The sequence below is a fragment of the Microcebus murinus genome, chromosome 24, assembly GCF_040939455.1.
Source record: "Microcebus murinus isolate Inina chromosome 24, M.murinus_Inina_mat1.0, whole genome shotgun sequence".
Taxonomy (NCBI): Eukaryota; Metazoa; Chordata; class Mammalia; order Primates; family Cheirogaleidae; genus Microcebus; species Microcebus murinus.
The window spans coordinates 1,882,523-1,909,283 of record NC_134127.1 but is presented as its reverse complement, the minus strand read 5'-3'; the positions used below and the strand labels follow the sequence as shown (position 1 = coordinate 1,909,283).

At 51.5% G+C, this 26,761-nt stretch overlaps 1 protein-coding gene across 1 annotated transcript in view; it reads right to left on the bottom strand.

The window, feature by feature from the left end:
- Positions 1 to 194: 194 nt before the first annotated feature.
- ZMAT4 (zinc finger matrin-type 4) overlaps positions 195 to 26,761 on the bottom strand; it is a 315,873-nt gene continuing 289,306 nt past the window's right edge. Inside the window, exons 7-8 of the mRNA XM_075997234.1 lie at positions 3,101 to 4,041; positions 195 to 942 (exon numbers count right to left, since the gene is read on the bottom strand). Of these exons, the coding sequence (XP_075853349.1) occupies positions 4,026 to 4,041 (16 nt within the window). The 3' untranslated portion in view covers positions 195 to 942; positions 3,101 to 4,025. The remainder of the gene's footprint in view (positions 943 to 3,100; positions 4,042 to 26,761) is intronic.

Sequence of the window (26,761 nt, the reverse complement as noted above, 5' to 3'; positions counted from 1 at the left end):
TGGACTGTAGCCGACAGCCACAGATGGACGCGCACAGCCCAGCGTGGACTGTAGTCGACAGCCACAGATGGACGCGCACAGCCCAGCGTGGACTGTAGCCGACAGCCACAGATGGACGCGCACAGCCCAGCGTGGACTGTAGCCGACAGCCACAGATGGACGCGCACAGTGACTTTAGCCGACAGCCATGATGTGACTTTTCTAATTTTTCATTTATCAAAATAAAATTGTGAACATTTAAAAATAACGTGATGAAAACATGTACGTCCATGTCACCTGTTCTGATTTACGTTACAAGGAAAGCTGCCTGTCAAGTGAAACGAGCTCTCAGCGCTCTCGAGCTTCCCTCATCACGCGAGAGCGAGGCGGCCGCGCCGTCAACGCGCGGCACAGACCGCCGTGCGGACCGGGAGCGCCGGCCGTGGGCGAGGTGTCGCGGCCGGCACCGAAGTGGTTAAAAAAAAAAAATAGCATGCAACAGTTTTCTCTGAAGACACAAATCAAGTTCATCTTCACAGCCACGCCTTGTAGGTGTGTAGACCAGCTGTGACTTCCCTTTGCCTTGTACTCAACAGGTGAGGGAAGAAAGAGCTACTTTATCATGGTCATAACCTTACTCTGATTTTTTTAAATGTAAATCACTAACAAACTTTGGCATCTTAACTATTATAATGCAAAATTACTTAATATACTTCTCAAACCAGTAGTGACTCCATCTTTTGGGAATGTCTGTTTGAAAGCATTTGGGCTGTGCCTCTAGGTACTTCCGTTTTCCTAGGTGCTGTATTTGCCGGTGGTGAGTTAGACGCTCTGGATCCATGCTGGGACTCTCAGGGTTTCGTTTCACATCAAGATTTTTGTATATTAAATTTAAGCCAAATTTATAAACATGAATATCACAATGGACCATCCAGACAGTTGCTTTGACATGCATATCTTCATCTAGAAAACAAATTAAGGCAGCATTTTATATATAGAGAGATGTATATTTTTAAGTACTTTATTTATTAATTAGCTAATCCACACCACAAACTTATGAGGTAGTTTAGCATGCCTTTAGTGTCAATAAGTTAGGTAAAAACCAGAAAGGGGGAAAAAAAAAATCTGTCTCCACAATAATATGTTGATCAGACTCTTCTCATTCTGGTCACAAAAAGAAAAAAAAAAAATCAATTCCTTGTGCAAGTTGGTGAAATGACCAATGAATATTTATTTAGCTTGGATGGAATGCAGAATGTAGTTATTTTATTACCTGGCAGTTTAGAAAGGTTATTTTTCTTATTAAGGTCCTAATACACTGTGTTCCCACTGACCTGTCAGGAAAACCTCACTCAGATCAGCTTTGGAAGAGGTGTGACCTCCTCCCCCCACCCTGAAGTCTCAAATTTCCCTAATGGGAGTTTTAGCATTTTTTTCACTTATCTCATACATATCTCATAGTTATCATCTTTGGGTCTGGCTGACCTAATAATCTCACTTCTGTAGCGAGGTGTCAAGACTCTTGCAGTTCCAATTTATGTTTATATGTCATCTAAGAGGGCCAGTGAAAAACAAATCTGCTGGTCTTTGTAGTCCAGCAATTACAGATGAGAGTTTTATTACTACTTCTATCGGCAAAAGGAATCGCTGTAGTCCTCTCTGCTTAGCAGATTGCTCTATGACCATATTTATTAGTTCACCGGGCTGTGGAGACTGTGTATAACAAAGGCTCATTAATTTGAGTTTCACCACCCGGCATTTGTGGCCTCTGGCACAGGTGCTAGCCTGAAGCTTACCTCTGTGCTGAAGAAGAGAAAGTTTTCGCAAAGTAAATGAATTGCATTACCGGGACTGCAAGAGTGTTTTTGTTTGTTTGTTTGTTTGTTTTTTATCTCTTTGAGATGACATGACCCTACTGAGCAAAACAACAAAGAACAACAACAAACAGCTAGCTTCCCAAGTAGGGACGTTTCCATTCAAGAATTCCCAAAATAGAAACAACCTTCATGGTCCTTTCCCGCATCAAGGCGGACATATTATCGCCTTGGTCCACTGGAACGATGATGTCCCTTATCTGCATGGGCGAAAATAAGGAAATTTGAAAACATACAAACACACAAAACCTCCGGCAGGGTGTTTACTTTCACTTGACAGGTTGCCAAGGAGCAACGGTATTTAGATGGAGAATTCTGAAATAATCTGATTAGTTATAGCCGGAAGCTTATCTATAAAGGGTTTGGCATAGCCTTTCTGTAGAGCAAAATAAATCTATGTTTCTAGACTTCTCTATATTAGGTTATTAAAAACAAACACACACACACAACACTTCAGGGCACGAGCTCACTCACTACAATACAAACAGAAACAAAGTTTTTTTTTGCTTGTGTTTTGTTTTCGTTTTTTTTTGTTTTGCTTTGTTTTACTTGAACAATGCTTATTTACAGCGGAATTGACAAATAAAGCCTTATTTTACATTTGAAGAAAAGCCATCAAGGGAGGCTGTAGCTCTGCTTCTGTGCTTTCCAACACGGCAATACAACATTTTCCCCAGTCCAACCCCCTTTCTTCCCACAAGGCAGCAGGCAGGGGCTGGCCTGGCTGCTTCTCTCTGCAGGGACAGACGCTGGCGGCTCGGGTCCCCCCCTCAGCTGGCTCTCCTCGAGGGGGCGGGGGGCCCAGATTCCAAACCCAGGAAAACGGGCACCTTCGCACCAACACTGCGCATTCTGGGTCATTTCCTTTGTTGCTCACTGAGCTGTAACCACCTCGGCTCGCTGGGAAACAATGCATGCCCAGAGGATACTGGCACCAGCAGACTAATAACCTGTGGCCACCAGGCAAAAGGGGCAATGCCAGCCAGGTCCCAGCTGGAGCACGGATGGCATCGGAATTGAAGCTCAGTGTCCCCGCTTTGTAGCCAGCCTGCTAGACATCCAGTCCAGTCACCATGGAAAATAATGAAACCGAGAGAGAGAGCTTTATGGTTTGCGCTCAGAGACATTCCCCGGGAGAGACTGACACTGTTCTTGTCTGTCGCGCTGTCCTGGGGCGGCGGGGGGAGGGGGCGCTCGAATCCTGGTCCAGCCACCCGACTTAGAAGAAATAAGGGACCTCCCCTTACCCAAGGTTGCCATGTCTTCAGAATGTGCTTACTTCTTTCCAAATCATCAGCGCCCCGATGAAAGCCCACGATTAAGGCCTACTTCATAAAAAAAAAAATATTCATTTATTGCCATCTCATCCTGGGGGTGATCACTCTTCTTTCGGATGCTTTGGGGGAAAACGCTGCACCAAGGTCGGACTGCTGTGAAGACATTTTTGCCTAAGAGGATTAGCATGCAGGCAAACTAATTCTTTTCCTAAGCTATGATTTTTTTGGCAGCTTGCAGAGAGGATGTGGCTTAACCTTGAGAAAGTGTTCTTTGAGGATCAGAAAAAAAATAAAAGGATGAGGATTCTTCCCTCTTGACCCTCCTCCTGCTCCCTGTCCCGCGCCGGCTCTCCGCGATGCGTCTCCTAGTGACGGTGATCTGTTCGGGCCCTGTGTGTGTGCGTCGCCTTCCATCACGTTCGACATGACGGAAAAGAATGTTTACTTCTGGGTAGAGGTGGTTTGCATCACAACCGTGGAGGATTAAACAGAATAATTATACTCTGAGGAAATCTAGAATGAACTGGAAATCTAAATGTCTCCGCTGTCTTGAAGTCTGAATAATGCCCCAACTGTTTGCTTATAGGGTTACAACTGAGAACAAGTGTTAAATATGTCATCGGGGGAAAAAAATAAAAAATAAAAAAATCCATCCTAATAGCATGACTTACCACAAAATATATTTTTAAAAAAAAAAAAAGAAAGAAAGAAAAAGAAGGAAAGAAGCCTCATTCACTTTCCAAAATCAAGATCAGTCTCATATTGATCTGCGAATCGTTGTAAGAAGTGTTCATTGTTCAAGAAAGAATCCTCTTCTTGTGGTTGATAAGCAATTCTCCACGGCAGAGAAATGCTGATATATTTGTTTTTTCTTATCTCTTGATTGATGTTTTCACTACTTATTCTTCAGGCTACAAGACAGAAAGGGACAGAGTCTTACATTCTTTCATAATTACATATTCAAACACTTCTCTCTCTCTCTCTCTTTCTCTCCCCTTTTCCTCACCCACCCCTCACACCACTTTACCCAATTCAAATTAAATTGAATCAATATGGTGAACCTTTTAGGGTCTACATAACCTGTGTATGTGATAACTCAATTACCAATGTCATCTCCATGTACATAGAAGCAAATTTACACCTCTATGCTGCCAGTCCAGACACTAAATTCATTTCAAATATCCTTTTTTTATATGTAAATATTAATCCTTTGGTAGACATAAGGAAAAAAGTAAAATTTATAATACAACCAAAAATAATTTATAATACAACCAAAAATAATAAAATATTTAGTAACAAATGTAATAAGAAATGTTTAAGATCAAGGCAAAGAAAAATTTGAAAACCTAGAAATAGATATGAAAGAAAATGTGAACAGAGAGGAAGAGCTTACGTAAGTCCTGCATAGAAAGGCATATTAAAGATAATTTTCGGCCAGGCGGTGGCTCTCGCCTGTAATCCTAGCACTCTGGGAGGCCGAGGTGGACGCATTGCTCCAGATCAGGAGTTCGAAACCAGCCTGAGCAAGAGCAAGACCCCATTTCTATTAGCCGGGCATGGTGGCGCATGCCTGTAGTCCCAGCCACTCGGGAGGCTGAAGCAGGAGGATCGCTTGAGCCCAGGAGTTTGAGGTTGCTGTGAGCTAGGCTGACACCACAGCACTCTAGCCCGGGCAAGAAAGTGAGACTCTGTCTCAAAAAAAAAAAAAAAAAGATAATTTTCTTCTAAATTAATCAATAAATTATATTCACTCCAAAAAAAGAGAGAAAGAATTCTTAAATGCAATCTTTTTAGTTGGTAATTAAATTCATTTAGCTCAAAAAACTTTTACATATAAAAAGTTAGCAATAAAATATTAACTTCAAATATTCTCAAAATAAAAATAATAAATAGATTTTTACTTATGCCATGCTGCATGTACCCATCTCTAAGTTCCAGGTGTAACTACATGCGGAACCCTCTTCCCGGGAGTGGGGAACAACACCATAGTATTTAGATTTCAAATTAATCTAAACTTCATTCTTCATTCATTCACAATTTTATCCATGAGAGAAATAAAAAATTTTTTTCTCTGCCTTTGCTTTCAAAAAGTATTGATTTAATTCAAATTCATAACTATTCTCTAAAGGATTTTTAGTTTTGCTTTTTTCTTTATTATAAGAAGTTACTGTCATTTACTGCACGCCTACCATGTGTCGAGAATTTGACATTTATTTTTACAGTATAATTTGATCCCTAAGCCCACCTTTCACGTGTGTGCCACTTCTCCCCATTTTACAGGCGAGAATACTGGGGCTTACTTAACTGGGCTAAGTTAATGGCGCGAGGTCATATGGCTGATAAGCGGTGGAATTTGAACCCTAGGAAAAAAAAATCAAAATCAGGAGGCAAAAAGAGCTTGTTGACATTAGGTTGCAGGGGATTTCTCTCTTGCTGCTGAAAATGCTTCTGGCTGGAGCATGGCTGCCGTGTCAGAACCTCCTGGTACTTGACCGTTACGGTGAAGCGTGTTTTAGGCAGGAGGGTGGCAACAGGGCAGAGCAGGTTGGGATCCTCGCATAGGTTTCCTGTCCTTCATCACTGAGGTCCAAATGCCTCATTGGCAAGCTGGTAAATGGAAATTCAAAAGCCACAAAGGAAAATTCTTTGGCTCACCTAGAAGCACACAGCCTGTCTTGAAATTTCATTTTCCAAGAAAACTGCTGTCAGAGAATATTCCTAGGATCCGAATAAGACTTTGAATGCTGTTGGTCTCAGACCAAAAGAAAACAGAGACGACATGCTTTTTTTTTTTTTTTTTTGGTAAAAATATGTTTGCAATTTGCAATTTGCATGGCCCTGGTAACCAGAGCCACTTTTTAATAGTTGTTATTAAAAGAAAAATCTCATACTCAGTTTCAGCCACCATCCAGTCATGACCTAAGGAAATGTCATAGTTGTCATCATCATCGTGAATTGATGTGGCATAAAGAAGGTTGGAAGCTCCCATGGAGCAAACAAGTTCGATTTCATTTTTGTAAACTGCAAAGATGAGCGCTTTTCAAATTAAAATGGGCTTGCAGTGCCTCACCCCCACATAATGTAGTAGTAAGAACGTTACCATTCCAGACCCAGGGCCCAGCAGTCTCCTCTCACGATTACATCATTAGAAGAAAACCAAATGAGGGTCTGTTTTTTTTTTTTTTTTTTTTTTAACTTATAGTAAAAGTGGTGTATTAAGAACTTAATGCCATAGTGAGGAAAAGTATCACACTCTTCCTTTTTACAGCCAGCATAATTAATTCAGATCCTTTCTGAACACATAGATGTCATGACAAATTAAAATGTCTTTCAATTCCATACAGCCTTTGTCATTATTCGCCTGTTGCCGTTATTATTGCGGGAAGGGCTCTTTCATATTTTAGTCAGCGTCCCCATGTGATACAAAGGAACATGGAAAATTTTACTGCTATTAATAAATATGCAGCCATCCAATCCAAGAAGAAAATTCTTTTTTTTTTTCATTCGAGAGATAAGCTGCATAATTCATGTATTTTCAGAAATTTCTTTAAATAGAAAATAGAAGAAAGACAAAGGGAAAAGAATTCGTGACGTAGTTTCCATTTGTGGCGAGGGACAGTCTTTGTTCTCAGTCTTCGGCCCGGTTCGATTTGAAGAGACACTTTCAATTTGTCCCCTGCGTGGACCAGACATGCTCACACAGGCCACCTTGTTTCTGACACACGTAACCATAAACATGACGACCACACGGCCTGTTTCCCTTCCGTTACCTTTCTAAAAAAGAATGCAACTGGGTGTTCACGGGGGCTTTTCTTGGGGTCTTGCAATGCATACTGGGAAAATTTCAAACAATTTGAAAAGTGGGAAGCCTCCACTTTTCATAAAAAGAAGTGTCCAGGCCAGGGAACCGTGGTGCTACACACAGCTTCCGCGACCATCAATCCCTGTTGGAGGTCCCGCCTGCAGGGGATATGACGGCCTTCTAGAACCAGCCAGGTGAGGATCACATCTGCAGGACCAGTTAGGGACAAAAAGCCTTTCCTTTTTTTTTTTTTCCTACTGCAGCCACTTTCCCCATACTGACCCTGAAGGTGCAGAAGAGAGATGAGCTCTGACCGGGGTACGACGCGGAAGTCTTAATGCAGAACAGGATGGGCCGTCGAAAACGGCCTCACCTTCGAAAATAGCCCGAGATGTAAGCATCTTCCTGAGATGCCGGCAAGGCGGGGAGTGGGCAGAGAAAGCAGCGTGGCCACTATGTTTGAAGGTGGCGGCTAGAGAAAATCCCAGTGACTAATTTGCCCCACGCTGAATTTAAACTGTCCGGTTCACAAGCTTGAAAACAAAGCAGAATATCCCAGCGGTCAAAAGCCTACTTTCTGAGAGCCGGGAAGCAAGTCCACACGGACGAGAAAACTGCAGTCACGGGCCATCGTTTTACATGAAACGACACGGCCAGAACTTGTTAGACGCGGAGGAGCCATGTTCCAGGCAATTTCCACAAGTATATTGCCAAACAGCCACGACTCTGAGCTTGTTCAGCCCGAGAAGTGAATGGCAAACAGGGACTCGACACCTTTGCTCAATCTATCAAGACGGTGCAATGACACATCAAATCAAACTACATTCCTGAAACTGAGCATCTTCCAATCCCTATTCTTTCTATCCTTGTGTCTCAAAACTTGGCAGGTAAGTATTGCATTAAGTCAAAAATGCAGTGTTCTCCCAGGCTTGTTTCTTTTTCTCTCTCAGCCTGTACCACTTCATCGCCAATCTTATTGGCCTCCTCTTCTTCTACCCTTAAGTACTGCCATTGCCCCTGCCTCTCCCGCCCCACGCCAGGCCCCTGGCCCGCACTGGTCCCTGCCCGGCGCCTTTGTGTCGGTCCTGCTGCTTCGTCACACGGGCGCTGCAGCGCTGCCCGGGGTCCCCACCGCCCCGGGAGAGCGGAAGTGTCCTGATGTAACTCACACAGGTCACCGGTGACGTGACCGTGCCTCTCCGCCTTCTCTTTGTCGGTTACCCCTCACGGTGACGGTGGCACAGAGCCTCTGTGACCGCAGGGGACGGTGTGGGGTTCCTATGCACGCCACGCTCTTGGGTGCTGCCACGATCGATCGGCACGGGCTGTCCCTTCCGCCTGGAAACTCACCCCCACACCTTCACCCTGCCGGCTGCTCTTGTCCCTCTTGCTGCAAGCCTGCTCCCCCCTGATAGTCTTCCCTGAATTTACCCAGATGCAACAGAATGCAGTTAGCATATTGTGAGCAGCCACCTGGGAATGGAAAACAAACGCCCGAGCTGCAGCAGCGAACCGCGCTGTGCTTAAGACGAAGGGTGCAATGTGTTTCGCTTCTGGAACTCGGGACTATCGGGGGGATGAGGGGGTTTGGGGAAGTGGGAATACGGGAGAAGGGGATGAGGCACAGAGAGAGCAGAACCAGGGAGAGGCTCTGTGCTGTGCCCGGTGCTGCCTCTGTAGGACACTCAAGTCTTCAATACAGTCGTCCAAACAAATAAAATAATTGCAAAGTGTTAATTCCCAGTGGAAGTCTGTGTGGTCCGATTGATACAGGAGTGGGGAGAAGAAGTGCTCAGTTTCGCAGGAGGAGAAAGACGCACAGAGACCCTGGAATTTGGGAGTCAAAAGTGCAGGCAGGGCTGGATCCTAACAAAGGTCAGCCTTTGCTGGGTAGTCCTAAGCCACTTCAAGGTGACTGTTAAGTGCTGTCTCTCTGATAGCTGACGAACATGTCACCACAGGACCGGCTCCACCTGGTTCAAGTTTGTCGGCAACAGAACGATGACTTGTTTTTCGGTGCAAGGGAAGCCCAGGTTTGCAGGTCACCTGAGTGACACGTAACCTGAGTGTGTTCAGCTGAGCCAAGTGGCCGGATGTCTGAGCCACGAGCCAAGCAGAACAAAGAAGTCAACCACAGGCGGGCTGGAGGGATGGGGCTGAATTAAGAAGGGCGTGGTGCCCTGTTTTGTGGCCGTAGGGACTTAGGGGCCAGGGACCTGGCACCGACCCTGTGTGTGAGCCAGTCTGATCACGCCTTGCTGCATTTTCCTAGCTCTTAGCTCCTCTCCTAGCTCTTCCTAGTTCCGCTCTGCCTATAAAACCTGCCCCAGACCCCAGTCCAGGGGGGCAGAGGGGAGCACTGCCGCTGGACCCCAGTCCAGGGGGGCAGAGGGGAGCACTGCCGCTGGTCTCCTTGCCCTGGACTCGCGATAAAGCTGTTGGCCTCTGCGTGCGTCAGGAAGCGTGCCCGCTGCTCGGTGACAAACACGGGATGCCTTTATCCAAGTCCTTTTTGGAAAAACAAACCCCACATGGGGTTTTTGTTTTGTTTTTTTTACCCATGGAATAGAGTCGTAATTTAACAAAATCCAGGCCGATTCAGAGAAAAGTCAGCTATTGCAAACAGTCAAGAAATCACGAACATTCAAAAGTGCAGAATTATTTAAATATGCATGCGGTTCTATTACTTCCTAAGGCACATACATGGGCAAAACTGACAAGAATGCTGTGTGATTAACTTACCCAAACACCCAGGGAAACACGCCTCTGCTCACACACGATTGCACTGTCTATGCGCAAACGAAAGCCCCCGTGCTCCAGAGCAGTTTGTTCCCTTAAGAAGGCAAATATTCTCTTTATTATCTTGTCTATGCTATTCATTTGCTTTGCAAAACATTTTTTTTTCCATAAAATCACAAAATAATGAAATGTTAGAGCCAGAAGGGATCCCGGCTGTCCTCTAGAAAAGCCCAACATCATCATTTTATAGGCGAGAAAACTTGACGGCGCCCCTAATACACACACGTGTCCTCACACCCAGAGCCCCCTTATTCGAGTGGCTCCATCCCTCCTGCTTTGGGGGTTCCAGCCACAGCTGGGGCAGACGCGAGCAGCACAGGGGACCTGCAAAGGGCCAGGCTTCGGGGCGTCATCCGGAGCCACCGCCCCCTGCACTGAAGCAAGAGCGCCCTGACCCCTTGCGTTCACTTGCAGAGCCGGAAGCCGGTCGACGACCCCGTTTGTTTCTAAGCTCTGGCATCCTCTCCCCAGCCTGTCCTGACTCCTCTCTGCCCCGCCCCTCCTCGGGGGGTGCTGTCCCGAGCACTTTCTTGCGTCGGTGACAACTGTCACACTGCAGTCTTTTGCTCACTGTCTGGGGACTGGTCTCTACTTCTGTATTGTCAGTGCTTGTTAGAAGGCCCGGCACAGAATCAGAACATAGTCTTTCCCAAACAAACACATGAGGAAAACCAGAAAGAGGGTCCGCTGCCGCACTTTACCGTCCTGTCCTGCGAGTCCATTCCCATCCTGCATTTTCAGGTAAGAGAAACAATTCAGAATTCGAATCGCCTGCATCTCTATTCCTGTCTCCTTCTACGATCTGGCACCTGGGCCTGCCTGCTAGTGGGAAAAGCAGCAGGAACACCATCGTGCCATGGCCACGACAACGTATTCGACAATCATTATATTGTGATTACAGCCCCCAAACCACATTGTGTGATGGGTCGGGTGAACTCGGAAGGAGCACTGATTAGGGTCTACACCTGGACGGACCACTACGTGGTTACACTGCAAGTGTCACTTCATCTTCTTCGTCTGCTCGGTCGATTTCTTCGTCGGTTTCTCCGTCTATTCAGTGAAGGGGTGGGCCGAGTCATTCTCCGAGTCCCTTTCGCCTCCTCCACGCTGAAATCCCGGGCTCTGGCCAAGGTCACTGCCACAGAGACAGGCCCAAGCGTCTACGTCATTCAACTCCAGGTCCGGCAGTTTTCTGTAAAAATTATCACATTCTCCACAGTGACAAGTCCACAGACACAGAGGATTCTAGGCTACCCCTTTCTCATCTCTGTTTCCTCCAGGCTCGGAGTTCACGTGCGAACCAGCCCCAGCTGCAGACCCGGCCAGACCTTGCGGCAGACGTCCGCGTCCGTTACTGGAAGCCGCCGGCGCGTTCTGCACACAGAGCCGCCACGCTCTGCCTTACGAACGTGCCGGCGGGGCGTGGCGAGGACAGAGGGAGCCGGCTCCGCTCCGGGAGCGCCTCTGAGAGGTGGCCGTGACGGCCCCCGGGGCACCCAGGGCTGGACCGGAACAAAGCCAAGCACACACGACAAAGGGCAGCGACGTCTTCGGCGTCTGCAGTGGGCAAACCCAGGGATGTCGAGGCGATTCGGCCTCAGCTGGCGACCGTCTCAGAGAAAATCCGCCACCATGCCTCACTCCAAACGGTGACATCCTCCGAATTGTTCCCACGGGACACCATGAGTAGAACGCATGACCGTGGAGTCTAAGATCCTGGGGCTGCCCTACAGGATCGAAATCACGTCACCTGCATTAACAGGAAACAGCTGCACTTCTCCAAACCTCAGCCCCCTAATCCCTAAGCTGGGGATAAGACAACTGCTGTGCAGGGCATTCTGCGGGGGCTGAATGAGTGAATGGAAGCCCTTTATGTGACTTTATCACTCCTTAAAGACTATTCTTACACACTGTACTTGAGATAAGGCAGTGGGAATCGCATATCAGCCAGCTAAAGCCCTGTCAGTCATTAGCCGACGTGACGAACCTCTGTCGCCGTGGACTCCCCAGTGTTCGAGGAACTGAATTTAACGCATTCGAGCTGGTGGCAGGAGGACACGTGTGAGCCCCGGGGTGCCGGGCACTTTGACCCTCGAGGTCAGAAGCTGCAAGAAGCCGTGAAGCCAGTGGTGGCGAGGTTACGGGAAGGGGGGTGCCACAGGAAGGACCGTCCAAACCCATTTTCCACCTCTCGGCTCTGCCCTGCCCGGCATGAATTAACTCCAGCTGAAAAAGGCTGTCAAGCAACGTTTTTGAAGGTGCCATCTGGCTTTGTCATACTACTTATAGCAAACGGTACGAGCAGTAAACTGAACAAACGAAAAGGAACCAAGACTTGGTAATTTTGAAAATTCTCAGCCTCTCCGGACAGAAAACAATGTTAACATTAAGAAGTGGCTTTTGAGCGCTGCCAGGGAGGTGTGGTCCAGACATGCAGTCTCAAAGGGGCTTCAAAGGCATCAGAGGATCCAAGGGCCTTTTAAAGAGACTAGAGACGGGCTCCCCGTTTGTCCCGGGGGAGCGCCGCCGAGTCTCTGGGAAGCAGGAAGACGGTGCCTCTCTGCCTTCCCAGCAGGGCCGGAAAGTAGAGAAGGACTTTTCATACAGCGATTTGCGGTGTAACTTTTGTCTTACGCAGTTAACCCAAATAAGATTCATAGAAACCCCACAACATTTTTGAGGAAATGATACCAGCATAAACACTGCCATTTTGGACCTACAGAAGCAAAGAGAGTACCAAATGCAGAGGTCAGCAGAGCCCAGAGGTTCTACTGGCAGGATGCAGGCCAGGCAGACTAGCAGGGGTAAAAGCATGCTCCGGCTGTCACGAAACAGGAAGGGTGACTCGGAGGGTGGGCCAAGGCGGCAGCTTCCGGAATGGCTTTGGAAGGCCCTGCACCCTGACATCCATGACCTCACTGCAGTCTCCTCCTCTCGAGTGTGGGGTGCAGAGGATAACTTGTTTCCAACAAGTAGAGCAGGAACAGCATTCTAGTTTCCAGGATTAGGTTTAAAAGGGCTGTGAGTCTCAGTTTCATCTCGTTCCTCTGTTGGGGTCTTGCTTGTTTGCTCCGATCCTCGTGAGCTGCCCTTGTGCACAGATGTCTCAGGCCAGTCGTTCGTGAGGAACCGAGACCCTCATGCCAACAACCCACAAGGCACCACCGGCCTGCCGGCAACCACTGCCTGAATCTGGAAGCAGACTTGCCCCTAGCTGAGGCTTAGGATGACCACAGCCTGATTGAAGATGTAGGAGAGCCAGACCGGAGAACCCAGGTGAGCCGTGCAAGCCATGCCGGAGTTCTTGGCCCATAGGAATCGTGAGATGATTAATTAATACTGTTATTCCAAGCCACTAAGTTTTGAGGTAATTTGTTGAGCCAACAATAGATAGCTAACAGTGCTACAGATTGACTTGTGTCTCCCCAAAATTTATATGCTGAACTCCTAACCCCGAGCACCTCAGAATGTGACCTTGTTTGGAAATAAAGAAATGGCCCATGTAATCAGTTACAATGAGGTCACACTGGAATGGTTGGGCCTCTAATCCTACGTGACTGGCATCCCTACAAAAAAGAGAAATTCGGGCCCAGCGGTGCGTATTCGGGGAAGGTGCCGTGTTAAGGGCTGAGGGACGCTGCCACAGGCCAAGGACAGCCTGTGCTCAGGCCACCCGGCTGGGAGTTGGGACGGAGGTTTGCAGGGATCTCGTGGACCCGCGGCTGAGCCGCAGACTCTGCTGTTCTGATGTCGTCTGCCTGCTCCCGTCAGAAGCTGGGAGACAGGCCTGGGCCAGCCCCTTCCCTGGCACCCTGCCGAAAGCTTGACCTCGGATCTTCAGCCTGGGAACTGCGAGACGGGGCATGTCTGCTGCTCAGCCCTCAGTTTGTGGCGCTTTGTTAACGGCGGCCCTTGCAACAAAGGCAACCAGTAAATAGAAAGAAAATGTCCCTATGCAAATATTTGCAGCATGGGCTGGGGCAGTGAGCTCCCCAAGGTGGCCGTGCCTGGTGTCACACTCTCCCTCACAGACCTCCCAAAGGGGTACGGGGTACAGTCGCTGGAGGAAAACAAACCAAAGCAAAATCCAAGGCACAACAGAAATAAAGGTAAATTTAAGAAAATCCACATGCATCTCACCTCCAATACAGATTTGCTCCCAAGGAAAAAAGGAATACAAATTTGCTTCTCTTTTGTGTACGTTAATGCACGGCGCCAGCTGACCTATTTAAACAAACCACAGACGAATCTCCTTAACAAGAAGAAAACCGTCTTCCTATGCACCGCGTGCACGGGCCTGGACCCCGCAGAGCAGCCCGCTCAGCTCCGCCCGCCCGCCCAGGCGTTGTGCTGGCTGTCAGCGCCCTCAGCCCTCAGCCCCTGCACATTCACTGACAATTAACAGACCAACAGACACGGATTATGGAAAATCCAGGGCTGAAAAAACAGTCACTCTGATTAAGATTCAGGTTGACAGCTCTCGTCCGATGCCGGCCAGTCCTGGTGGGGAAAAATCCTTTCTTTGTTGTTGTTGTTGTTGACTCCGTTAATACCCAAGGAGAAAGGCTGAAGAAGCACATCACACTCCAGTGGTCCTCAGAGGACAGCCCTGACTCCCGGGCAGCATGATCATCTGCTTCCGGCCGATGGCCCTTACTCCCTGGCGACTGGCACAGAGAGGGAAGGGACGGGGACGGGGGCTCTCCCGGCTCTTGAGGGCTGCGAACGCCAGGAAGAGGCTCTGCTCCTCACCGGATGCCACAGGCACGCGGGTTATGAGTGGCACACGGAGCACAGCGGGACGCGCCCCGCTGCTCGCAGCTGGTCCCAGTAGCGTTTTACACACGCACGCACATGCACGCACACGCACGCACACGCACACACAACATGGGAGAAATGCGCAGATGCGATCATGATACACACTGACATTTCTCAAGGTGCATCATCTGCGATGTGTTGATTATCCCCCATTTCGGAACGGCAAAGCAGCCCGTGTTAACACACAGCAAGCTCCAATTAGACATCTGTGCGTGCGGTCTAAATGGAGCTCTCGGCCGGCTCAGGTGTGCAGGCAACCTAGCCCGGGAGTCGGGAGTGAGGTTTCCAGGGATCTCTTGGGCCAGCCGAGTGCGCCCACAGACTCCCACCGTTTTGCGGGCGCTGTCCGTTTGCCATCTTGACTTCCGACACAGGCCTCTCGCAGTCTGACTCCTGACCTGAAGTTCAGAGTCCAGAAAGCAGCAATCCCCTCTAAGGAAGCCCCAAGTGGACTACAGCACAGTAGTTAGTTGGCCGTTTGGAGTCGCGGAAACCGCAGCGAGGTGGAAAGGGTGTGGGCCTCGGGGCCAGACGGATCTGGATTCGAGTTTAGGCTTTGCAACCTACCAGTCACGTGACTCGGGGAAATTGCCTAGGCTCTCTCAGCCGGTCCCCTCACCGTGGGTCAACGGGAAGGTGACATTTGCCACTCGCAAATGTTTTAGGGCCGGGCGCTGCTGCCACGTGCTGAGGACGGCAACAGGAAATCAAAGTGGCAAAAGCCCAGTCCTTGCATTCCAGCATGAAGAGACTGGAGAGGGATGAAGTAAATCATATGGCACCTCGGAAGGGGACGAAGACTGCGGAGAAAAATGGAGCAGGACAGGGGACAGGAGGGCCGTGGGAAGGTGGCTGTCGGGGGGAGCAGGCAGGGGCTCAGGAAGCGCCTGGCTCCCAGGCAAGAAGAGCTCCCAAGGGCCTTCCAGGGGGGCAGCCCGGGAGTCAGCGGCCGGAGCTGGCCAGAGGGCGGGGGCCAGGGAGGGGCAGCAAACGGACCCGGGGATCCGCGAGGTGTTCAGGACAACCAAGGCCCCATGGGCCACCCACTGCACAGCTTAGACTTTTGTGCGGAAGGAAGGTGACGCCGCACGCTCATCTCGAACCGGGAGTGGCCTGACACTGAGGCCTCAGCGACGGAACGGGGGACGATGAACTCGGTACGAAGCACCTGGCTCACCTGTGGGCGCAGGTACGGGATTACAAAAGACGCTGTTTTGAAATCCTCTTCGTGCTCCTCGCAGCAATCATGCCTCCCCTCCCCTTTCGCCCAAAGACTGTGTGACTGACGCATGCAATTCTCGTTGGAAGTGCTTAGGCTGCCTGGAATTGATGTCGTGAAACGGAAACACCAGAAACGAAGTTCCCGACGCCGCGTGCTGTTTTCCCGGAGATTCTGGCGGTTTCCGTGGGCGGGTTCCGCGTGGCCGGGCGAGGAAGTCAGACCGTGCGCGCTCCCCCATCTGTCGCCGCGGCCTGGGGCACGTGCAGACACGCCCCACAGCCGCCGCTCGGAGGACGGGAGAGAACCAGGTCCCCACGGAGAAACACAAAGTCAGGGCCGGGGCCCACACAGCGCCTCGCCCATTCGGTTAAAAACTTGCTTTGGAGTCAACCTCTTGCTGCGTTTCTCTTTACTGAGTCCTGCTCAGTTGGTGGAGGTTAAAAGAGGAGCGGGGTCCAGCAGGAGCAAGCCCACTCACACCGCCTGCTGTGGGCCGGTGCTCGCGTCTGTCTTCCTGTGGTTCTCGTGTCGAACCCCGGCCCCCAGTGCAGCAGCATGAGAGGTGGAGCCTTGGGCAGTTGGCGAGGTCACCCATGGGAGTAGTGGCCCTGTGAGGGGTCGAGACATTGCACACCTGCAAGGCCCACACCCCCAGTGAAGCCGGAACTAACATCCGGCTTCTGGAAACTGTTGCTTGCTTGCCATGGAAACCGTTGCTTGCTTGCTTGCTTGCGCCAACTTTGCATTGTTCAGACCCCTGTATAGTGGGGCTGCCAGCCAATCAATCATGTTAAAGGTCAATGCATGATCCACGCGTGATCAGCCACTGCATAGCGTATGCACCATAGGGATAAAAGGCACGCTGCAACCCCGGTCGGGGTCCATGCCTGCAAGAGTGGCCACTGCGTTGGTGCTCTGGGGCTTGGACCCTGGCTAGCCAGAAAATAAACCTCCTCTTGTGTAATTACATCCTCGATGTCTCTGCTTTTCTGTCCGGTGGGGCTGTGGAAGGTCGGTCCCTAACAGCCCTGCCTATAAAGATGGCGGCGGAGCCCTCTGTCCCTCCCCCACCCCCCCACGATAGGACACAGCAAAAAGGTGCCGTCTATGAGGAACGGGCTTTTGCCGGGCACCGAAGGTGTTTGGCACCTTGATCTTGGGCTTCCCAGCCTCCAGAACTGAGAGGAATGTGTTGTGTTCCTTACGGACTGCCCAGTCTGAGCTGTTTAGTTACAGCAGCCGGAACAGGCTAAGACGCCCTTCCTCCATAAGGACTGGAGGTTGTTGCTTGGCTCTACAGGGCTGATGAAAGTGGCTCCCAGGAGGAAAGGCCCCCAGCTGCCCAGGGTGCCTTTCCAGCCCTGAGCTGCCTTTTGGGCGTCGGGTAAACCAGTGTCTGGGAGACCTAAAACGCTTCACTGTCCAAACCTTGTTTCCCCCCAAATTAGTGTCTGTTCACGCCATCCTCAGCTGAGGGAACGGCTCCTGTCTCCTGTCTAATCCAGAAACCCGGGAATCGAAGACTCACACCCAATCGGTCAGCAGATGATATGAATTCTGTTTTCCAAACACTTTTCTGAGCTTCTGCGTTTCTGCTGTGTCTGCTATTGTCTTAGCACTCGCTGCTCTAACTCCTCTCCCTGCTTCTCAGCACGTCTTCTAATCGATCCACTAATTGATTTAGTTGCAAGTGAAAACCTAGTTCAGTCCCTTCCCTGCTTCTCTTCCGCGCCTAAACTCCCTGGATTTACTCTTTAGACTCGTGACCCGGCTACCAGACATCTCTCCAGTATCATTTCCCAGCGTTCGCCTGTCTTGCTTCCCTATTTCTCCAACCCGCGTGCGCCTTGTGCTTCCTCCACTCTGAGCTGGTGGCTCTCCTAAAACGCACCAAGCTGCTTTAATCAAACTCCTTGCGAGTTGCCCTCGGCCTGGAGCGCCGACTCGGGGGGACTGTGGTCGCCCTGGAAGGAGGCTCACAGCCGGCACCCGCAGGGCAGGGACAGCCGGGCCGGGTGCTGGGCTCTGGCTGCCCGGGGAGGAGGGGGCGGCTCCGGGCCGCAGGGAGTGAGAGCAGAGCCTCTCCTGAAAGCCTGGGGATCCTCCGAGAGACACTCGGGGTCCTTCCCCAGAGGTCCTGCCTTCTGAGCCCGCAGGGTATTCTAGGACGCCCCTGCCCCGCCGCCCCCGCCTGCCCCTTTTGCTCGGGCTCACGCGTGCGGTCTGACGGGTCCCAGGTTTCCCCCGCTCCCCCTACATGTCCCCGCACAGGTGCCCCGCGTAAACTGCTTGCGTGTTTAGTCGTCTCTCGGAATCTGCTTCTCAGAGGACCCAGATGCCGACTAACACAACGGGCGCCCGAGAAAGCCTGCTTTTTAGCCAGCGCGTCCCTCCTCGGGAAGGTCCCTCATCACCCCTGGGTAAAACGGGACGTCACTGACCGTAAAACAACATCGCAGAGACTACAGCCGCATACCGGTACTGCTCATATCAGAGACGTCAGCGTGCACACCTTCAGGCCACACGGAACTCCTTCATCCCTCCTGCTGTGCTGCGTTTGCTCATGAGGGTGACTGCGTCTTACCTAACACCTGTGCAGTCACGGAATCCAGCGCCGTGCTGGCCCACGCCCAACGGCCGGCCCGCAGTGACTAGGGAAGCGCTTAGGATATGCGGAAAGAGTGGCTGTGTACTGCATTAACTGGCGGGTCAGCGCGTGCTGAAAGGGCGGCTGCATGAATGCACGGCCCGCAGTCCTGCAGGGCCGGAGCTGGCGTTGAAGGACGCAGAAAAACATGAAAAAAAAAAAAAAAAAGAGAGAGAGAAAATGATTTCTTTCCCCGAGGAAATAATGAAAAAATGAGTAACTTCTGACTGGTAAGAATTGTGAGGAAGGGCCGGGCGCGGTGGCTCACGCCTGTCATCCTAGCTCTCTGGGAGGCCGAGGAGGGCGGATTGCTCGAGGTCAGGAGTTCAAAACCAGCCTGAGCAAGAGCAAGACCCCGTCTCTACTATAAATAGAAAGAAATTAATTGGCCAACTGATATATATATGTAAAAAATTAGCCGGGCATGGTGGCGCATGCCTGTAGTCCCAGCTACTTGGGAGGCTGAGGCAGGAGGATCGCTTGAGCCCAGGAGTTTGAGGTTGCTGTGAGCGAGGCTGACGCCACGGCACTCACTCTAGCCTGGGCAACAAAGCGAGACTCTGTCTTAAAAAAAAAAAAAAAAAAGAATTGTGAGGAAGATACCAAATTGTTCTGTGGACATTTCAGTTGAAAATGAAATTATAAATCACGATGGGAAGGTTTATGATTTTGTTGCGCTCAGCTGTTGCAGTGGCCGCGTGGGTACCAGTGTTCCTGCATAGAAGACGCCTGGGCGAGGTCTGGGCGTTCAGGAGAGGCGGACGGTTTGTGGCGGGGAAGACGCAACCGCACCTCTGAGTGGGCCGAGCTCTGAATCTGCATAACAGACCGTGAAAAGGAAAATCGCCCCTACGTTGAGCACAGCAGGACCGGGTGACGAGCGACGTGCTCCTCGCGGGATGAGACGGGCTCGCAGCTTACTCCGCACCAGCCTTTCATTTGGGTAGACGCTGCGTTTGAAGACGTGTCGTTTAATCCACGATGTGTCTGCATGTGCCATTCCTCGTCTTCCAGAGCGAAAGCTGCAGCGCAATAAAATTTAAACGTCTGGATTCAAGTCCCAGCGTTCGTCTTTGCTAGCTGGGAGACTGGGGACCAGGGGCACAGCCCCTAGGGAGCCCTAATTCCCTACACGAGGAGACTCACAGTAAAACACCCCGGGCAGTGTCTGGCGGGCTGAAGGAGATGGCAAAGGTGCGGCCGCGAGTGAGAACAACGTCTGTGGCACCCGCCTGTCACCCAACGCCGGCCGAGTGGGCAGCGGGGCCGCCACAGCGTCCAACGCGTTTTAAACGCCCGAGAGGAATTTGCAGCCCGGCGTCTCTCCAGCACTCAAATCTGCCCGGAGCGGTCTCTCGCCGGCACCCCCCTCACCGCGTTGCTCGCCCCGCTCGCTCTTTGCGCGGCACCGTTCCCAGCCCCGGCTCTGAGTGGAACTCTTCTTTTGCAGGGTCTGAGAAACCTCCCCTGTGTGCTTTCCACTTTTAAGGGCCACTTTTGCAGCCGATGGAGCTGCTACTGTCACTTTTCAGAGAGTTGAGTTTCAGGTCAGGTCAGGCCCGGCCGCCCGGCCCTCCACAAACTGAGGCCGTGCTGGGGCTCGCCCTACGCCTTTCCCGCCATCCCAGTCCTGCCCCTCACACGAAAGCCTGCCTCCTGGAAAACGTCGGAAGAAACATTTGTGCGGGGAGCCTTCAACAGATTTCGCCAGTGTTTACTGAGCTGCCACTTGGGCCAGGCGCTGCGTCCGGTCCCACCAGAGGTGTCATATTTTAACGGAGACAGCGCACCACAATGCGGAGATGCCATGAACAAGACCGCACTGGGAGAACTTAACCGGGCAGCCTGACCCGGCCCTGCGGACGGAAGGGGAGTCTTCCTGTGTCAGGTGTATCCCCAGCACAGACAGCCTCACGCTCTGCTGACGGTCGCCGTGACTACGGAGGAGCACGGCGACGGCATTGAAGTCATGTCTACAAATTCCTTCATGCTCCTCCCTTCAAGAGGAGGAGCCTGGTGCCCACCCCATGCCCCTCTCACTGTGGCAGGACTTAGCTTGCTTCTAGCAAATAGGAAAAAATAAAAAAAGAATTAACGGTGTGTGGTTTTGGAGACTTGGTCACACAATGAAGCAGGTCCTCCCCTTGCCCTTCTCTTGCACTGCCCACCCTGGGCGAAGTTAGCCGCCATCCCAGGAGAGAGCCATGCGGCGGGAACACAGCACCCTGCCATGGCACCAAGTGCACCGCCCGGGGCGAGTCCTCCAGCCCCACTCGAGCCTTCAGATGGAGGCGGAGGCCCAGGCTACGGCTTGACATCGTTCCTGATGCGCAGAAACCGGGAGATCACGAACATCTGTTGTTTTAAGCTGCTGGGTCTTGGGGTAGTTTGTTACGCAGCACCGGGTAGCTAGTAGAGAGGAAATGTGAACATGCTGATGTTTTGGAGTTCAGTGAAAGTAAAAGGCAGCACATTATGTGTCAAGGCAGCTGCTGAGTTTCCTGTGCCATCAGCTTTGGGGCCTAAGAATGCATTGGAAGGAAAGAAGGAAAGGAAAGGAAAGGAGAGGAGAGGAGAGGAGGGGAGGGGAGGGGAGGGGAGGGGAGGGGAGGGGAGGGGAGGGGAAGGGAAGGGAAGAGAAGGAAGGGAAGGGAAGGGAAGGGAAGGGAAGGGAAGGGAAGGGAAGGGAAGGGAAAGGAAAGGAAAGGAAAGGAAAGGAAAGGAAAGGAAAGGAAAGGAAAGGAAAGGAAAGGAAAGGAAAGGAAAGGAAAGGAAGAAGGAAGGAAGGAGGAAGGAAGGAGGAAGGAAGGAAGGAAGGAAGGAAGGAAGGAAGGAAGGAAGGAAGGAAGGAGAAAAGAAAAGAAAAGAAAAGAAAAGAAAAGAAAAGAAAAGAAAAGAAAAGAAAAAAAAAAGAAGGAAAGGAAAGGAAAGGGAAGAAAGAAACTTCAAAGCCGTGGTTGACTCTCATTCCACTATAGGAATGTCTGTCTGGGCAACAGTCGAAAACCAAAATAATGGCACTTTGCATTCATACAGCATTTCAAGCCTGATGCCATTTGTTCCTTATAACAATTCCACTGGAGAAATAGGAAAATTATTATCTCCACTTTATAGATGATATTAAGTGAATTGCCTAAGGTTTCACAGATAATGAGTAACACGGACAGCATGAGAATTCAGGACCCCTGGATCTCCATCTAACACGATTCCCTCTCTATCACCCTCCCCACACAAGTCGCTTCCAACGCTACAGACTTAACAGGGAAGACGAAAGAAAGCAACGCCGATTACTCATCCTGTGCCAAGACGCACACCAGGTACTTTACATACTTTATTTCATTTAATCACCATATCCAATGGCACAGTTCTTATTAACATCCGTTTTCAGATGAGACCTCCTGAGAGTGAAAGAAATTAGTAAGAGCCTTTCCAGCGGCCACTTGTACCACTTAATGGTATGGATATTACAGGTTTTACATATATATATCTCAAAGTCACTATGATTCTGTCTTAGCATTTCTGTCCCTGTTAGCTTTTGTAATTATACCCTGGCATGATCTAAGGTGGGATTATTCCTAAGCACTTCTTGTCACTTAAAGGCTTTTGTGTTGGATAAAAGTCAGGGGCGGAACAACCTTCAACCCCAACCGCAATCAAACCACCACCTTCAAGATTAACACCGATTTCTGCTCTTGATAACTAACAAACCCATCGCTGGTTTTAAAAACGAACAAGAATTAACTAAACAAAGTAATCCAGGTGCTGGGAACGCATGGGTGAGAAAAACACTAGATATAAACTTTGGCCTCGCAGAGTTTACCTAAAAGTATCCAATGATCATAAATGTGCTGAAATCAAGCACGAATCTTTGCGGGAGATACTGCATATCCACCCCGCCTGGCTGTATCCAATTTTTCATTAAAAAACATTTCTTGGCCGGGCGGGGTGGCTCACCAGGTGCTGTAATCCTAGCACTCGGGGAGGCCGAGGCGGGCGGATCGCTCGAGGTCAGGAGCTCGAAACCAGCCTGAGCAAGTGCGAGACCCCATCTCTACTAACATAGAAAGAAATTGCTGGAAAACTAAAAATACATAGAAAAAAAATGAGCCAGGCATGGTGGCGCATGCCTGTAGTCCCAGCTACTCGGGAGGCTGAGGCAGGAGGATCGCTTGAGCCCAGGAGTTTGAGGTTGCTGTGAGCTAGGCTGACGCCACGGCACTCACTCTAGCCCGGGCGACAGAGGGAGACTCTGTCTCAAAAAATATATGTATTTCTTAATGATCCACAGACAGTTCAAACTCATTATGAATAAAATTGAACTCGAGACTTTCCTCTTTCCCTCAAAGTAGCTTTTCCTCCTTTACTCAAGCAAACCCCTCCCATCTACCCGGACCCTTGGGTCTGGCATCTGGGGCGATTTTACAGAACTCACCTTCCCTCCTCCCTGCCTCCAGCCCACAGTGCGGTGAACGGCTCAGATAGCCCCCGACCCCCCTTCGCCCAGCCCTGCAGCGCCCTCCCCCTTCGGAAGCGCACCCCCACTTCCTGCACCCCCACTTCCTGCCCGTCTACTCCAATAGTCTCTTAATCGTTGTTTTTGTTTCCAGACCATTCCTTGTTAAACCAACTTCCCACCCACCACATTACAATCACTTCAACCACATAATCACACAGACACACAAACACGCACACAATCATACAAACTCACGCAAACACAATCACACACAAACACAGAAATGTACACAAATGCACAGAAACACACAAAATCACACACAAACACAATCACACACACGGTCACACAGTCTCACACATACACACACAGACGCACGCACATGAAACTGCACTAGATTTCTTCCAGACAGCGTGGTAACAGAGAAGACCACATGACCCAGAAATAGCTCCTGTCCCGCAGCCCCTCTGTGACCACGGCTGTGCAGTGACCGTCCCCAGGCACAAGCTGGGGACTTGGGCGAAGACATGTGTGTTGAGAGTTTTGCACACTTTTGTTCCCTGAGGTCTGCGACCTGCCCCCCACCCTTCCATCACTGACAGCATCTGCGCCCGTGTCACCCCCCAGCTCCGCCCCCTCACCCCCAGCTGCGCCCCCGTCATCCCCCAGGTGCGCCCACGTCACCCCCTAGCTGCGCCCGCGTCACTGCCCTGCTGAGCCCATGTCACCCCCCAGCTCTGCCCCCTCACCCCCCCAGCTGTGCCTGCGTCACCCCCTAGCTCTGCCTGCATCCCCCCCAGCTGTGCCAGCATCACACCCCAGCTACACCTGGGTCACCCCCCAGCTGCGCCCCCGTCACCGCCCAGCTGAGCCCGCATCACCCCCCAGCTGCACCCAGGTCACCCCCAGCTGCGTCCCCGTCACCCCCCAGCTGCGTCCCTGTCACCCCCCAGCTGCGCCCACATCACCCCCAAGCTAAGCCAGGGTCACCCCCCAGCTGCGTCCCCGTCACCCCCAAGCTGCGCCCGTGTCACCCCCAGCTCCATCAGCGTCACCCCCCAGCTGCGCCCCCGTCACCCCCCAGCTCTGCCCGAGTCACTCCCCAGCTCCCCCCCCAGTCATCCCCCAGCCCCACCCCTGTCACCCCCCAGCTCCACCCCTGTCACCCCCCAGCTCCACCCCGTCACCCCCCAGCTCCACCCCGTCACCACCCAGCTCCACCCTCGTCACCTCCCAGCTCCACCCCTGTCACCCCCCAGCTCCACCCCTGTCACCCCCCAGCTCCACCCCTGTCACCCCCCAGCTCCACCCCTGTCACCTCCCAGCTCCACCCCTGTCACCCCCCCAGCTCCACCCTGTCACCCCCCAGCTCCACCCCGTCACCCCCCAGCTCCACCCCGTCACCACCCAGCTCCACCCTCGTCACCTCCCAGCTCCACCCCTGTCACCCCCCAGCTCCACCCCTGTCACCCCCCAGCTCCACCCCGTCACCACCCAGCTCCACCCTCGTCACCTCCCAGCTCCACCCCGTCACCCCCCAGCTCCACCCCGTCACCACCCAGCTCCACCCTCGTCACCTCCCAGCTCCACCCCGTCACCCCCCAGCTCCACCCCTGTCACCTCCCAGCTCCACCCGTGTCACCTCCCAGCTCCACCCCGTCACCCCCCCAGCTCCACCCCTGTCACCACCCAGCTACACCCTCGTCACCTCCCAGCTCCGCCACTGTCACCTCCCAGCTCCACCCCTGTCACCTCCCAGCTCCACCCCTGTCACCCCCCAGCTCCACCCCGTCACCACCCAGCTACACCCTCGTCACCTCCCAGCTCCGCCCCTGTCACCTCCCAGCTCCACCCCTGTCACCCCCCCAACTCCACCTAGGACGTGGCCCAGCGGTCCTCTTCGGAATGATCCCCCATAATCTTGTCAAACTTTAAACACAGATATGGGAAGTGAAGCAGACAATTTCACCAAGGGACATTGCACGTTTTAGCGTAACTGGCTTTCTGGAAGGAACCACGTAAATACTGATGACACATCCAATCACACATGGTCCTCTCTCCATGACAGCTCTGCAGTGAAGCCCTGTGCCGTCGTGCCAGCACAAGCTTTTTTTTTTCTCTCTTTTTCACTCATCAATACTCTTTTTGAGAAAACAATGATTATGTCTTCCCCCTCAAAGCAGTCTCAGCACGCAGAAGAAACGACGACTTCCCCAGGTGATATTCTAATCAGCGCCAGGGTGCAAGTCGCCCTGCGTGGATATTAATTATCCACCCTGAACACCGTCGATTCCCAAAGCAGTCCCTTGTGTTAGCCTCCGGCACCGGGGAGCCAGGGAGAGCCTTCACGGGAGGGCTTCCGTGCAGGACATGCCGGATCACAGACCCCTCGTGGGGACAGTTAGTTACCACGCGCGCAAAAACGCTTGCCTGCCCCACCGTCTGGCAAGCTCAGCCCAACACAAATTCCCTGCTGTGACTTTAAGATTACGAGTTAATCTAGTAACTGCTGCCACTCACCAACGAGCTTGCTGGCTCCCGAAAACACACCTCTGGTGCCCAAAAGACACCTCTAGCACCAATGGTCTTTCTTCCAAAACGTCTGTAGCCTCTACTTCCCCAGTAAAAACCTAACCTTTTACCCTTGGTATCCGGACCTACCAACCAAAGGCCACCCTGGTCTGTCTGTCTGTATGTCCCAGGTTGCAGTCCTACTTCTTTTTTTTTTTTCCTTTTAAGACATGGGGTCTTGCTCTGTCACCCAGGCTGGAGTGAAGTGGTGCCATCACAGCTCACCATCACCTGCCCAGCTAATTTTTTTTTTCTTTGTTTTTGTAAAGACGGGGGCAGGGCAGGAAAGCTTCTCGCTATGTGGCTCAGGCTGGTCTCGAACTTCTGGCCTCGAGCAATCTTCCTGCCTCACTCTCTCAGAGTGCTGCTGGGCCTGCAATCCTTCTTATATATTACTCCCAAACAAGACCTTTCTACTTAGAGAGTCATCTTTCCAAATCTTTCATGTTGACGCTACACCTATGATTCTACTACAGAACATCTTCATTAAAGGCGTCTGGTTCGGTTTAAAGAAGGAGATGGCCTTTCATTGCTAAGTTTTTCGTATTACCTGAAGCAAGGGGATTCAGAATGTTGTTTATTAATGACACAGGCTCCTTTTGCTGAGACAATTAGAAACATCTTAAGTCACTATATCTTTAGCCTGTTTGTTGCTTTTTTTCCGAAGAGGAACAAGAAGACACAGCGCTTTCTGTGTGGCCGCTGGTTTGGCGTTTAGCCATGCTGCCAGCTCCCCCGGGGCTAACGAGGCTTGCACGTGCAGCCCAGACCCTCCTGCAGAGCTGTCCCTTTGCTGAGGTTTCCACCTCAGCGAGCACCAACCCGGTCCCCGTCCACCCTGAGAGGTCCCCGCTCACACTCCTGGGCTCTCGCTTGTCCCCACCCTTCCCGACCTTATAACCCTCTTCCAGCAGCCTGTCCCCAAGCCCAGACTCCTGCATCAGCTGCAAAGACAACGGCCTTAGAGAGGCCGCCCAACCCGAGATTGCTGAAGGTCAAATCCCTGCCACTAGTCCGTGTGTGTGTGCGTGCGTGCACGTGTGTGCACATGGGTGTGTCAGACAGAAAGAGAAAGCCAGAGACTGACACTTCCTGGTAGTTTTGCTTCTCTGTTGAAGCCTGGAAGATGCAGTGCCCAAGGTGCTGTTCCTTCTCCCTGCTCCTTTCTCTACTTTGGAGGACACGTTTTCGCTCCAGGCTTTAACTGGCACCTAGTACGTTCACGCTGGCGTCTCCATTCTAAGCCCAGCCTGTGTCTGCACACCAGGCCTGTTCTCCAGCCGTCCGTTCCACTGGGACAGAGCACCATTCTTTCGAAAGCA